Below are 12557 nucleotides of genomic sequence, written 5' to 3'. Positions count from 1 at the left end.
CTGCCCAAGCCACAGTGCTGAGATTTGGGCTGCTGCAGTCTGCCAGAGGCCAAGTGTTAAATCACACTCAACGCAACAGAAGACAGGAAGGTTTTTGTTTATGTAAGATTTGCTGTGAGGCGTGGAGAGAATCTGCTTCCCTTGTTTTTAAATGCTGTGCTGTGTGAATTTAATGTGCAGAAAAGGTGTCAGACAAGCAACCCTGAAGAAGAAAAACTGCCTGTTTAGCAGGGAGCTGAGCTCTTGAACACTCTTCATCTGCAACGAGGTTCTGCAGGCACAGCCCAGCCCCAGCGGGTGGGGGGAGAAGAAGCTCAGCACAAGGCAGCACAGATGGGTGCATGAGAGAGGATTTCACCCAGAAATCCTGGCACACACCCCTGTTTCTCCAAAACCTGGGGTCCAGCATGCTCAGGTGCTTGATCACCCTGACATAACCCTGACATAGTTTACAAAGGCAGGGGTATTTACTAATTTACTTTATTTTTTCAGTGATCCTTTTCCACTCTTTTCCTTGTGGCCATCACCTTTTTTCTCCTCACTCTGACAGCAGTAGAAATTATTTCCAGGAAGTCCCAAGGATCTGGGAATTTTCCCCCTTCAATGAGATCCCTGATGCAGAGGGACATTTCTCACCTGGGCCTGCCAGCTCTTGAGGAACACTCCTGATACAGCAGTGGAGTCTGCAGCACTGCCAGCCCTGGGGATTCACATGGAGTCCTGGGCTGGATCCACAGCTTCAGCTGGGCCAGGAACCTGACCACAGACAGGAACTGGTAGAGAATAAACCTCAGCCTAACTTAATTTTAAATGAGCTTTCACTGTCCACAGTGGGACAGTGCCCCTTGGAACACTGCATTACTTCAGAACTTAACTACAGGAGTATTAGGCTGCTCTGTACATAAAACACACACAGCAGTGGGACCTGCTCTAAAAGCATCCATTCCAATTATTTCCCCTTTCCATTGTCACTGAGGGACAAGAAAAGAGCGTCACAACTTTGTTTTGACTGAAGTAGAGGATGAGATTGTCATTGCTTTGTCACACTTGATCGATGCTCAGGGCTCCACTGAAGCTATTGAACATAAATTCCAAGGCATGCAGATGTCACACGTGCCCCTCTGCAGCAGACACTGAGCTGCTTTGCTGCTTGCTTCAAAGAAATGCAGAGAAGGGAACAAACTCAGATTTCTGGACTATTTTTTATGTAACAGAACCAGCAGCACAATTCTGTTTGGCAAGGCTGCACCCCAGGCTGTGGCTCAGTTCGTTCCCAGTATCACCAGTCTCACTGGGAGCACCTCAGTGGCTTTACAGCTGGTTTTGTTGAGGTATTTACCCTCCAGCAGGAAGCCAAGGTCTTCTGGAAAAGGGACTGACAACATCTTTTAACCAGTCTTGGATAATTCATATCACCGAGCGTTCTGTAATTTGTCAGAAGCATCTATTAATCCTTAATGAGGTAAAAACTCTTCAACATTTCTCAGCTAAAGTTGCCAAAAATCCCCCACATCGAACTGACATTTCCATTGCTGCTGCTGCAAATCCTTTTACTTCTCTTGAATGGAAGAAAAAAAACAAATTTAGAAGGATTCAGCCCTTGCTCCCTGACATAGCCAGCAAAGAGAGACTGGCTCAAGTACTGCTACACCAACAAAACAGCCCATATTTCATGTCAAGGAATACGATGTGCAAATTTTTATAGGCACCATAGATCATCACCATCTGTCTTGACAAGTTAATTGTCTGCAGTTTTTCTAGGAAAACTAGAACCTTTAAAAACTAACAAAACAAATGAGTTGAAGGATGATATGGGCAGAGCATGAAGCATCATGGGCTCCCTGCCCTGGAAATGTGCAGGTTCTGATATGCCTGAGCTCAGTCTGAAAAGAAAATTTGGGAGTGGTCAAACACTGTTCTTGGTGCTACTTATAGCACTGAGGTACTACATACATAGCAAAAGAATTGCTTATAGAGCACGATGTCTGCAAAAAAAACCAGCTGAACTTGACAAATCTGGAACAAAACATTAATTAATCAAAGTAGGGAATGGCACTCACAGGGTTCACAGTCAGTGGCAGGACTCATCCTGCAAAGGGCCAGCAACACCACAGCCCATACAATTAAAAATCCAGGACAAATTGGATTAAGATGACAACCTCCAGGAGAAAATATGGATGCAGAGGCCTTTGCTTTATGCAAAAACAGCAATTTATGAATTGGTGGAAACACTGAAAGCTGCCATGTGAGCACAGAGGAGGAGGAAGGGGAATTGTCCCTACAGCCACTCTGAGGAAGCTGGCACTGCTGAGACACCTGAGACACCCTGGGGACACTCCCAGGGACACTCACAGGGACAATCACTGCCCTGCAGGGTGCTCCAGGACACCAGTACACCGCGGAGAGCCCCCAGCAGCTGCAGCACTAACAAAGAGAGACAGGAACCTGCCACAAAAGCTCTGCCTGAGCCTGCTGGTCCCTCAGGACAGGGCCAGGAGGGATCCAGGCTGGGGACAAGCACAGCCACGTCCCCCAGCCTTACCCAGATAAGGCCAGGACAGCAGGGCCAGGTCCTGCAGCATCAGGAGTGAGAGTGGCACCTCAACCCAGCCCCAGGCTGAGCTGATGGCAGAGCAGCTTCACCTCCAGCTGCTCCTGACCTAGGATAGCCAAGTGGAGTGCAACCCTCTTCCCCTTAACTGATCGACAGATAGCAGTAAATTAACAAGTGATGTTTATTAGTTTAATATTCAATATTAAATGGTGAACAGAATCAAAAGGCTGCTCCATAGAACTGAGTGACTTTGAAACCCCTGAAATTACAAAATGCTGCCTCGGGGACGTGAAGATCCCATCCCTGCTCTGCCAGTCCTGCTCCTCCCTCCACTGGATCCTCCCTCAGCTCTGCCAGTGAATTTCCCATGGACCCATTCCTGCAAAAAACCACTGAACAGCAGCTCTGCTTGAGTCAAGGTTGCAGAATTTGGCCTCCCCTCGTTTTTGGGTTCCATGTGCTGAAGTGCTGAGCAGTGCTTGGCAGGGGCTGTCCCCTCCCCAGCATTGTTTGTTTGGTATAACATTAGGAAATAAATTAAGGAGTTACATGAGCTTTGCTTTACAGCAAGAAGAAGGAAGAAGGTATTCAGATAAGTTTCTGAATCATAGCCCAGTAAAGATTTATAATAAAAAATTCATATGCAAATCTCTGCAGTGTACTGAGTTAAAATCAACCCCGTTACACAATGACCCTTGTCTTAAAAAAAAAAAAAAAAAAAACCTGATTGATTGTAATTAGAGCAAAAATCTGATTGAACAGAGTACATGGACAGCTGTAAAAATCTGAAATTGCCCCCTCACAGCTCTAAAATTTCCATTTTCACAGGTAATAAGTGGAGGAATTCTGAACTACACCCAGCTCATCCCTGTAAACCAGTTCCCAGATTTAAAAAGTTATTTCAAGTGTAAAAAGAAGATTAAGGAGAAATAAAGGAGAAACTCTACAACCCCCCTCTGAGCTCCCCAGCCACAGAGCAGGGACAGTGTGCAAAACCAGAAATCTTTATCCACAAAGTTTTTATCTTCTGAATTTTCATTCACGTTTGTTTCTTTAATTTTTTTTTTTTAATATCCCATAATTAATTTTTCAGACTGGATTCCTTAAGGGCCAGGTTCATGGAGACAAATAACCTGGTAAACACTCTGATCCCCAGAAGATTTAGATTAATTTGGATACAGCTTTGACAAACATTAAATCTCTTCTTTAATGATGTTCCTCAAACAAAACAGTTAGCAAAATATCTGAATTTCCTTGTATAATGTCACATTTTAATGTAAACATCAAATAATGTACCAAAGTTTTACCGGAAAAAAAAAAAAAATTAAAGCGGCACAATTCTTTATACCACTGGAGAAGAGGGAGGAAAAAGCCAGATTACAAACATTTACACATGCATAGTGGAAAAAAAAAAATTAAACAAACAAACAAAAAAGTATTTTACTAAATTCACGCATTTTTTTAAAATAGTTATTAAATCTACTAAGCACCAACATACCTAAAAATTTATTTTCAGCTTCATGATTCATTTAAAAAACCTATCAAATTAACTTTTCAAACAAGCTTATATTATTAGCTTGTCCAAAAATAAAATGTAGAGTTTTTTTTGGGTTTTTTGTTAATTTTTTTCTTTCTTTTTTCGATTTTTTTATTATTTTTTAAAGTATACCAATACTTTTATCTGAATGTTTCCAAACAATGGCATAGGTGTCTGCAAAGATATGCCTTTACTTTACCCTACAGTGGATGGAAAATACAATACCACATCATACAGAATCTAAAACTATAAAAGTCTGAGAATGCAGCATCCCTTCACAAAAAGCTGATAAAACTGAAATTATTTAGAAGATGCTGCACCTTTATTTAAAAAAAAAAAAAAATTAAATGAATTTAAGCAGAAATAACATACATTTTTACATTAACTGGCCATTTCTGGTACAGAAACCCAGCATAGTATGCTAATGTTATTGAATAAATGTAAATGCTACTTACAATCTTCTTAAATACAATTTAGACAAACTTTTTTTTTCCTTTTTTTTTCTTTTTTCCTTTTTTTTTTTTCCTTTTTTTTTCAAGTTGTACAGGTAATCTCTCAGCTGCTAGTTTAATGCAACATATCATTAACATTACACAAATTAAAAATAACACGTGTGTGTCTTCCTACAGAAAAGCTTCCAAAAACCCGACCCACATCAAAAAATGCAAAACAATGGAATATAATTAAAAAAAAAAAAATTAGTTGCAAGTCTAGCAGCAAAGCAATTAAGTGAGGATATATTTACCAATATAAACAAAGGGAATATTTGCAACTACAGGTGAAGCCCCAACTATCTTAGATCTACCGACACAAATAAAAATTAAATTCTCTCTAAAAAAAATAATCTGATTATTTAAAATAGGAGTAAAAGCCATTGCTACCTGATGAACTACCTAGGCTAAGTTCCTGAAACAAGGACAGGGGGTCGCTGTTCTTTTTTGTCTGCTCAGGAGGAGGTTTGGGTTTGGGGGGAGCCCGCAGAGCGCTGGCGTAGGACATGACGGGTTTGGTGCCGCCCGCGGGCTGGGGACTGCTGCTGTTGGACTCCACCAGCTGCTTGTTGGGCATCAGAGGAGGGAACTGGCCCAGATGCTGGAGCACATTGTAGTTGAAGGAGTTGGAGAGCTGGATGTTCTCAGCCTTCAGGTGTTCCTCCGGGGGCTTGGCAGCCTTCGGTGGAGCTGCGAAGGAGAAAGAGTTGGAGCAAATGAAGGGCTCTGACTCAGCCAAGCCACCTGCAGCAAGCCCAAAGCCAGAGCTGCCACCACCCCTCTGGTAACCTCCTCCCACAGCACCCATCTGCTGTGTTTAGTCACTCTGAAAACCGAGTTCACAGAATGACACAATCCCAGGATGGGTTGGGTTGGAAGGGATCTTAAAGCTCATCCTGCTCCATCCCCTGCCACGGGCAGAGACACCTTCCACCAGACCAGCTAGCTCCAAGCCCATCCAGCCTTGAAGTGATGTAACTTCATTCCCAGCTCCTGGATCTGCAGGAGCAGCACAAGACTGACATTACCAACCACATGCTCTGTGTGTTTGTACCCTGCAGCTGAAACCCCAAACCTGCAATTCCGCACAGCGGATTCTCCGGGTGCACTGGAGGGAAGCTGCTTCCGAATGGGATCTGCTCTAATTTAAGCACTTTATCCACTGAGACAGCATAAAGGGTATTTCATTCTTCTTGCTTTACAGCTTAATAGGCTAAAATTAAAATTTACAGCACCATATATAATTCATTCTCCAACAGCAATTCAGAGTCCTGAATGCCAACCAACTAATTATTGGTATTTCAGGCTGAATGCATTCCTGCTAATTGATATGTTCTTGCTCCACATTTAACAACTCCTGTAACTATCAGAAAAAATGGTGCTTTAAAACCATAGGTATAAAACTGCTTTCAAATGAATTTCCTGAATCCTAATGAGGTCCCTTACTTTTGTCTGGAGAATTCTGCTGTCTTGCACAGCTAGAGAGACACTACACTGAAACACAGCTCCATGCTCTATCTGCAATACTCCAGGAACTGGGCAACAGATATAGTCTGTAATTATTTCAGTCTTTGATCATATAATGTTATTTTGAAAGTGCATGTACAAAAATGTACCACCAAATGAGTGCAAAAGCAGAAAAACATAAAGTTAAAGTTTCTCACTGGAAGGGTCACACACAGGCATCTGCTTTTTATAGAGCACTCCAAAAAAAAAAACACCCCAAAACCAATCCATAGAAGAATGGATATGGAAAGAACACAAGCCAAGCAATTTTGCTAGGGTTGCTATGATTCAACAAAAAACAACCAACCCAGAACACGAGCAAAAAACCTCCCAAAATAACCACAGCACTCAAGGGAAGACAAGTAATGACAAGCAGGGCCAGAGGTGAAAGCTGTGTGTGGTAGAGGTGCCTAACAGAAGGAAAAATCTGAAACACACTTCTTGAATAAGAACTTAAATCACTTTCTTTCCATCAACAGAAAAAGCAATGCTTATCAAACCCTCAAATTGCAATTCTGGGAAGTGCCTGCATGGAACAACCATGATCAATTCTCCCTGTGCTCCCAAATCCCTCCTGATCCAGCCCAACACTGGTGCCACAGCCACTCCTGATGAGCAGGAGGGATCAGCCCTTGAACACTCTGGAGTCAGGGTCACTCCCTCTCAAGCAGCAAAGGCAGGCTCAGGATTTTCACAGCATCACATTCTCATGGGGTTTTATTTTATGGATAAAAACCAACAGTAACGAGAACAGTGCAGTTACTGGCCATTAACCCTTAGCTCTATAAAACACATTTGGGCTGTAAATATGATCACAGGCAGTGAGCTGTAAATGTGGAAAGCCACAGCAGCCATAAAATGGAGATGTGTTTGCATGAACCATTAGGTACAGGGCTCTGTTTCTTACACATTTATTGACAAAACAGAAACCATGCTTAACTACAATAAAAAACATTTCATTGCAAATGCAGTTACCGTGAGAATTTTGTATTTTCACTTAGAATTTAGTATTTGACAGTAAATGTGTGTATATGGTATTTTTTATATACACATCCATCCTCTGAGGACTTTTCTCACAAACAGGTTCTCAAGCTTTTCATTAAACCAAAGAAATGTGGGACTGGCTGATCCCAACATAAATGTGCCAGAGTTCCTGAGACAATTCCTCCTCTTAGATAACCAGAGAGTTTGGAGAGCAGCTCAGTGTGAGCAATTCAGTGATGAATGCTACATAATACTGTGCATTCAGCTCCTTGATTTTCAGTAAAAATAGAAATAGATTGAAGGAGGTGCCCTGAGCTTGAAGCTTTGAACTTAGCATGAAAGATGCTGCCATAAACATGGGTTTGCAAAATAACATTTTCACATTTTGGAAATTAAAAGGCACATTAGGAATTTAATTCTTGAGTGCTGTTGCTGGCTGATATAAAGAGCTTTTCTCATTCATTCTACACTGCATGTCCCTACTTCAGAATTACTATGAAATTACAAGATGTTTTACATTTATAAAGTTTGGTGGAAAGCAATTAAATCTTTTAAGGCCAATAAAACCAGCTTATAAATATTTTTTCACATTATTAAGTGGTTTTAATATCCACACTGGAATACTGTTTGCATTTTTTATTAATTTTGTTTTAAATTACCACTGGAGATTCTCAAAGCAAAATCACAGGAAGAAACTGCACTATCCTGGTAATTTTGTTTTTCATAAACACAAGAAATACAGAAAACAGAATAGTTGCACTGCTCCAGCTCTCTCCTTGCAGCTTTTTTTCATCTCTGAAAAGTTAATTTAGTTTCTGTCTGCTCAATCAATCAGCACTGCTGCTACCACCAGGGAAGCCACATTCCACTGAGATTCTTCCACGGTGAGAGAGAATTTAAACTCGTCACTCCTTTGATGAAGTACCAGAATTTACTAGAGAAACGCTGAGAGCACTAATTCAGTTTATGTGTTGCTCCCTCAGACTGTAATACCAACACAAAATATCACTGATTCTGAAAACAAATAATCTATCTTGCAAATAAATCCCACCAGTCACCTTGGCTCCCTCCAGCACAAATTCAGCTGCACTTGAAGCCACAGTAAGAGACTTCCTGGGTTTAGTGGAGCTTTGGAAAGGACTAAGAAGCAGCATTGCTTTTGTAGCTGAAGAGCAGGATGTTAACAAGAAATGGGATTATTCCAAGCAAGCCTGTAACAACTGAAACAACAAATACTTCCAAAATCTTGGCTTAAAATGGTTTAGGGAAAGCAGCAGCTGCAGCTGTACCCACCTAGCAGCTCCCGGGGTGGAACAGCTCTGCTGGCTCCATTGCATGGAATGTTTGGGTATGGGGCAGAGGAGGAGGAGTTCACCCACAGCTCAGGGGAGGAGTAGTTGAATGATGACTGGTTACTGTGGTCCTGAAGCTCTTTACACTGACCAAGACTGTCTTGAGGAGTGCTTAATTCTTCAGAACAAGCCTGGACTGAACTAGAGGAAATTCTTCTTTGGTACAACGGCCTGCCTGGTCCTCTTGGTTCATACTGTGAACAAAAAAAACTTAAATCATAAAATAGCCTTTTGCTCTTTTGATTCAACTGCATGTATCAAATACCATTTCTCCATTCAGTATTTTCCCTGAAATGTCTTACCAAAAATACCCCCTAGTTCTTCACGTTTACAAAAAAACCTAATACATTTCAAGTTATACGTTGTATACTGCAGTCACTGATAAAGTATTTTGATCACACAAACTAGAGAATTTTAAAGGAAGTACAAGGAACATCAACTGAGATTTCTTAATTCTTATCAACCTTTACATCTCACACTCCACACTCCTATGTGGGTGTTGGATCACACAGTGAGGAGGAAGAAACCCAGCATTTACAGACGAAGCAAAGGAAGCACAGAAACACACAAGAGCAAGAAAAAAATTGTTCTTACAATGCAGTAAGGAATAAAATTATTTTTCCTTTTCCAAAGGATAAATTAATGACTTGTACACCAGGATCTGGGTAAGCAGGATACATTTGTATACTGGATTTTGTACATACAAAACAAATGCTCTGGAGAAGCGAGTGCCCTCGGTAGAAATAATGCAGAGAATTTTATCTGAAACCACAGAAATTATTTACTTCCATAAACCCTGTAGATCATGTAGATGAAAACAGCAGGAGCCCCATCAATTAACCTGTGGGCTTCAAGAGTTCAGATTTAAAGGCCCTCTAAGCTTTCTCAAGATTCAAAGCAAGCCTGTTGTATTACAGTTTATTTTTAATAATAAATTCAGTATTTACTCCCATTTGCACTGACTAACAAGCACCAATAGCAGGAAAGTCATACAGGTAAATCTTGACTTGGTAAAGGGAAAAAAATCCCCATCCTAATGAAATGTCACAAGAAATTAGTTAAACAAACATCAAATATCTTGCTTGCATGGTCCAACTATTGTATTTATATCATCTACAAAAAATACGGGGGAAAAGTGCACAAAAGGAAACTGTTATATCTTATTTCAGTGCCACAATCAAGGGATCAACACTTGGACACCTGACAAGCCACTCCCCTAAGGAAATTCTTCAACAACAACAAAAACAAACTGACAAAATTCATAAATTACTGCCCAAATCAACCCAGAAAATATACTTTCATTGAGTTTAAAAGGGTTATTTTGGTAAGCAATCAGGAATTTATCAAAGTTCTGGACACTTGCAAGTACAGAACCAGACAGAATAACTCCAGTATTCCCTTTGATGTGCAGTTCAGATCTGGTTTGACTAAACACATGCAAAAGCTTTCAAGTATCAAGTCAATTAACAGCTTTATAAATAGTGATTGAGCAAACAGTTTAATAAGGATACCAAAAGTCAAGAAATCTGCCCTGACAAGTGCCTTGTCTGAGGGATGTCTGTTAAAAACACATCTAAAACTCCATTTTGATTTCTTTGTGCATTCAGTCCTACCTACCAGCTGGAGCAGCAGTTTTGGAAAGTTTATAAGCAAGTCTCTGTCTTTAATGCATTTGGCATTTCTGTCACATATTTTGAAAGGAAGAAGAAATAAGAACTAAACCAAATTTGCACTAATTACATAAAGGCTCACTCTATTTGTCTTCAGATAGCAGGAGCTGTCACAAGCTTTATAGGAATATTTATTGGTTTATTACTGCTGAAAAGCCATTGTTCCTATGTCCTGCTGTACTGACAGCATTAACTGTTGTCACAAAGTATTAGATTTTATACAGGGTGGTATGACTTAATGGACTGAGACATCAAATTTCAAAATGTCTATAAACCCAAACCTCACTACAGCTCTGGATGGGCCTGAGGACTCCATTAACCTCTCTGGATCTGTGTAAGACAGAAATTTGTAAAATACACTGAAATTCCATTTTAGTTATTTTTTCCCAGGCTCATAAACTAAGTATTTTCTGTTTTCAGAAGTTGAAAGACAAATTAAATACATATTGTGTGAGACAGCAATGAGCAAGGCTCCCTCCCCAGCTTCTGTAAAAACCTTACCAGAAATGCATCACAGAAAAAGCCACTTAAGTACAAATACTGGATTACATGAAGTCAGAATATTAATTCTCACATTCCTGGAATGCAACCTGGCTTCAGGATATCCCATGTTTGCACATCACACACTTCTTAGCACCTCAGATTCCAACAGGGATTAAAACCTCCTGTTCAAAACATGGCCTGTCCTGGCTGTGTGTGCTGGCACAGTCTGCACCTCACAGCTCACCCCCTGAGAGCCCAAGGACAAGAGAGGATGGAGAGGGACAGAGTGAGGGTGAGGGTGTGTGCTGGAGTCAGCCTCAGGGAGCATAGCTGCATGTCTCTGATTTCCAACACACAGCCCCCAAAATACACAGAATGGCTTTGTATCAAATGAATGCAGGCAGGGTGGGATTATGAAATCGGGTTTTGGACTGTGTTGGAACAAGTGTACAGCTCTGGTCTCCTATGAGAAGCAACTCAAGCACACTCACAGCTCAACGCTGAGTCAACTGGCTGGCTCATTCCAGCTGACTGTCCAGAGCTTCCACCTGGGCTGTGGCTGATTTTCACTGCAGATAAATGACATGCAGACACAGAGCAATGACTGCACCAAAACTCAGAGTAGCATTCCAAAAGCCAAGGCTTCCCATTTAGCAGAGAAAACGTTACACCTGCAGCGACAGGAACCACGGGTCTGCTCCCGGTGAACAGCAGAGACGCAGAGAACGATTCCACCTCACAGAAATTCCCACTGTGAGCTTTTAATGCACGAGGTGTTTTGCATTCATGACCACTTCACAACATAATTGGATATTAAAACGACAGGACAAGTGCAGAGCAGACAGAACACCCACCTCTTCTAAGCTGTGGAGCGAAGAAGCAGAAACTGCTCGAGACGCGAGTGGATGAAATGGCTCCTGACCGACTGCGTGCTGATGATTCTGGATTTGTATAAAAGGGCTTTGCTGCGACCTGTGGGGCAGTGGAGGTATTCCATAGTGAAAGCCCTGCCCCAGGAGGTGATTCTGCTGTAGGTTAGCGTAAGTCCAGGACCCATCAGGTTGCAGGTATTTCAAGGGAGACGGGGTTATGTGTTCGGATGGCATTGAGAAAGGGGGGTTGTACATTTGGGGTAAATGCTGCTGAAATGCTGGGTTAGTGGGCAGTTCAATGTCTCTGCTGTTCTCAGTGAAGTTGGGGAAGTGGGCGCTGTGGTTGGAGTTGCAGGAAGGAGAAGGGAGTGCTGGTGGGCTCCGGGGCTGGACTTGTCTGTATTGCAACAGTCTGGACTGGGGGGGTGGCATCTCGGCCACGTCCCGGCTCTCGCTCGGATCGCGGTGCGACAGCTCCCGCAGCAAGTCCTGGAACCTGCATCGACACAATCAGTGCAGCAAGGAAAGAGAAAGAAAAAAAAAAGTTTTGCTGAAATCTCGCTCTTTTTGAGGTGCAGAAAACTCAGAGAACAAAACACTGAATTTAAATATTCTCATCTTTGCACTTACTGACCCTAACTTCAAAGGATGTGACTGAGCAATCAGAAATTAGGCACAACAGGATTAACTGGATGAAATACCCACCTGAATCATCTCAAAGTTTTAATAACTCTTGAGATTTCCTTTCCAGTCAGAAGAATCAATTTTTTGTTATCTCTTAAGAGACAACTAAAGGTAAGGATTTCCTGCTTTACTACACAAAGTAAAAAGTTCACATACTTAAAGAAAATTTTAACCCCTTTCAAGGCTAAAGCCGGAACAATCAGGGACTGCCCTCACTTGCACAATATACTTCTAAACTTTTTCAAAAGGTCAATTCAATTCAGCACTTCAAAGAGTCAGCTAGGAGGGCATTTAGATGCTTTACCATGTCTATAACAAACCAGATGGAAAAGAAAGCATAGTGGGAGATGACAGTAAACAGAGGCAATTTAAAAATCCAGCCTTTACAATATACATGATTAAAGTTGATGACCACTGGAACCAT

At 41.5% G+C, this 12557-nt stretch overlaps 1 protein-coding gene across 4 annotated transcripts in view; it reads right to left on the bottom strand.

The window, feature by feature from the left end:
- Positions 1–2717: 2717 nt before the first annotated feature.
- HELZ (helicase with zinc finger) overlaps positions 2718–12557 on the bottom strand; it is an 85836-nt gene continuing 75996 nt past the window's right edge. For all 4 annotated transcript variants that reach the window (XM_033076768.2, XM_033076771.2, XM_033076770.2 and 1 more), the window contains 3 exons: positions 11432–11945; positions 8366–8618; positions 2718–5272 (listed from right to left, as the gene is read on the bottom strand). In XM_033076768.2, coding sequence (XP_032932659.1) covers positions 4941–5272; positions 8366–8618; positions 11432–11945 — 1099 coding nt within the window. In that variant the 3' untranslated portion in view covers positions 2718–4940. The remainder of the gene's footprint in view (positions 5273–8365; positions 8619–11431; positions 11946–12557) is intronic.

The sequence above is a fragment of the Catharus ustulatus genome, chromosome 20, assembly GCF_009819885.2.
Source record: "Catharus ustulatus isolate bCatUst1 chromosome 20, bCatUst1.pri.v2, whole genome shotgun sequence".
Classification (NCBI taxonomy): domain Eukaryota; kingdom Metazoa; phylum Chordata; class Aves; order Passeriformes; family Turdidae; genus Catharus; species Catharus ustulatus.
Note: the sequence above shows the minus strand (reverse complement) of the source record. Positions and strands in the feature narration are given on the sequence as shown.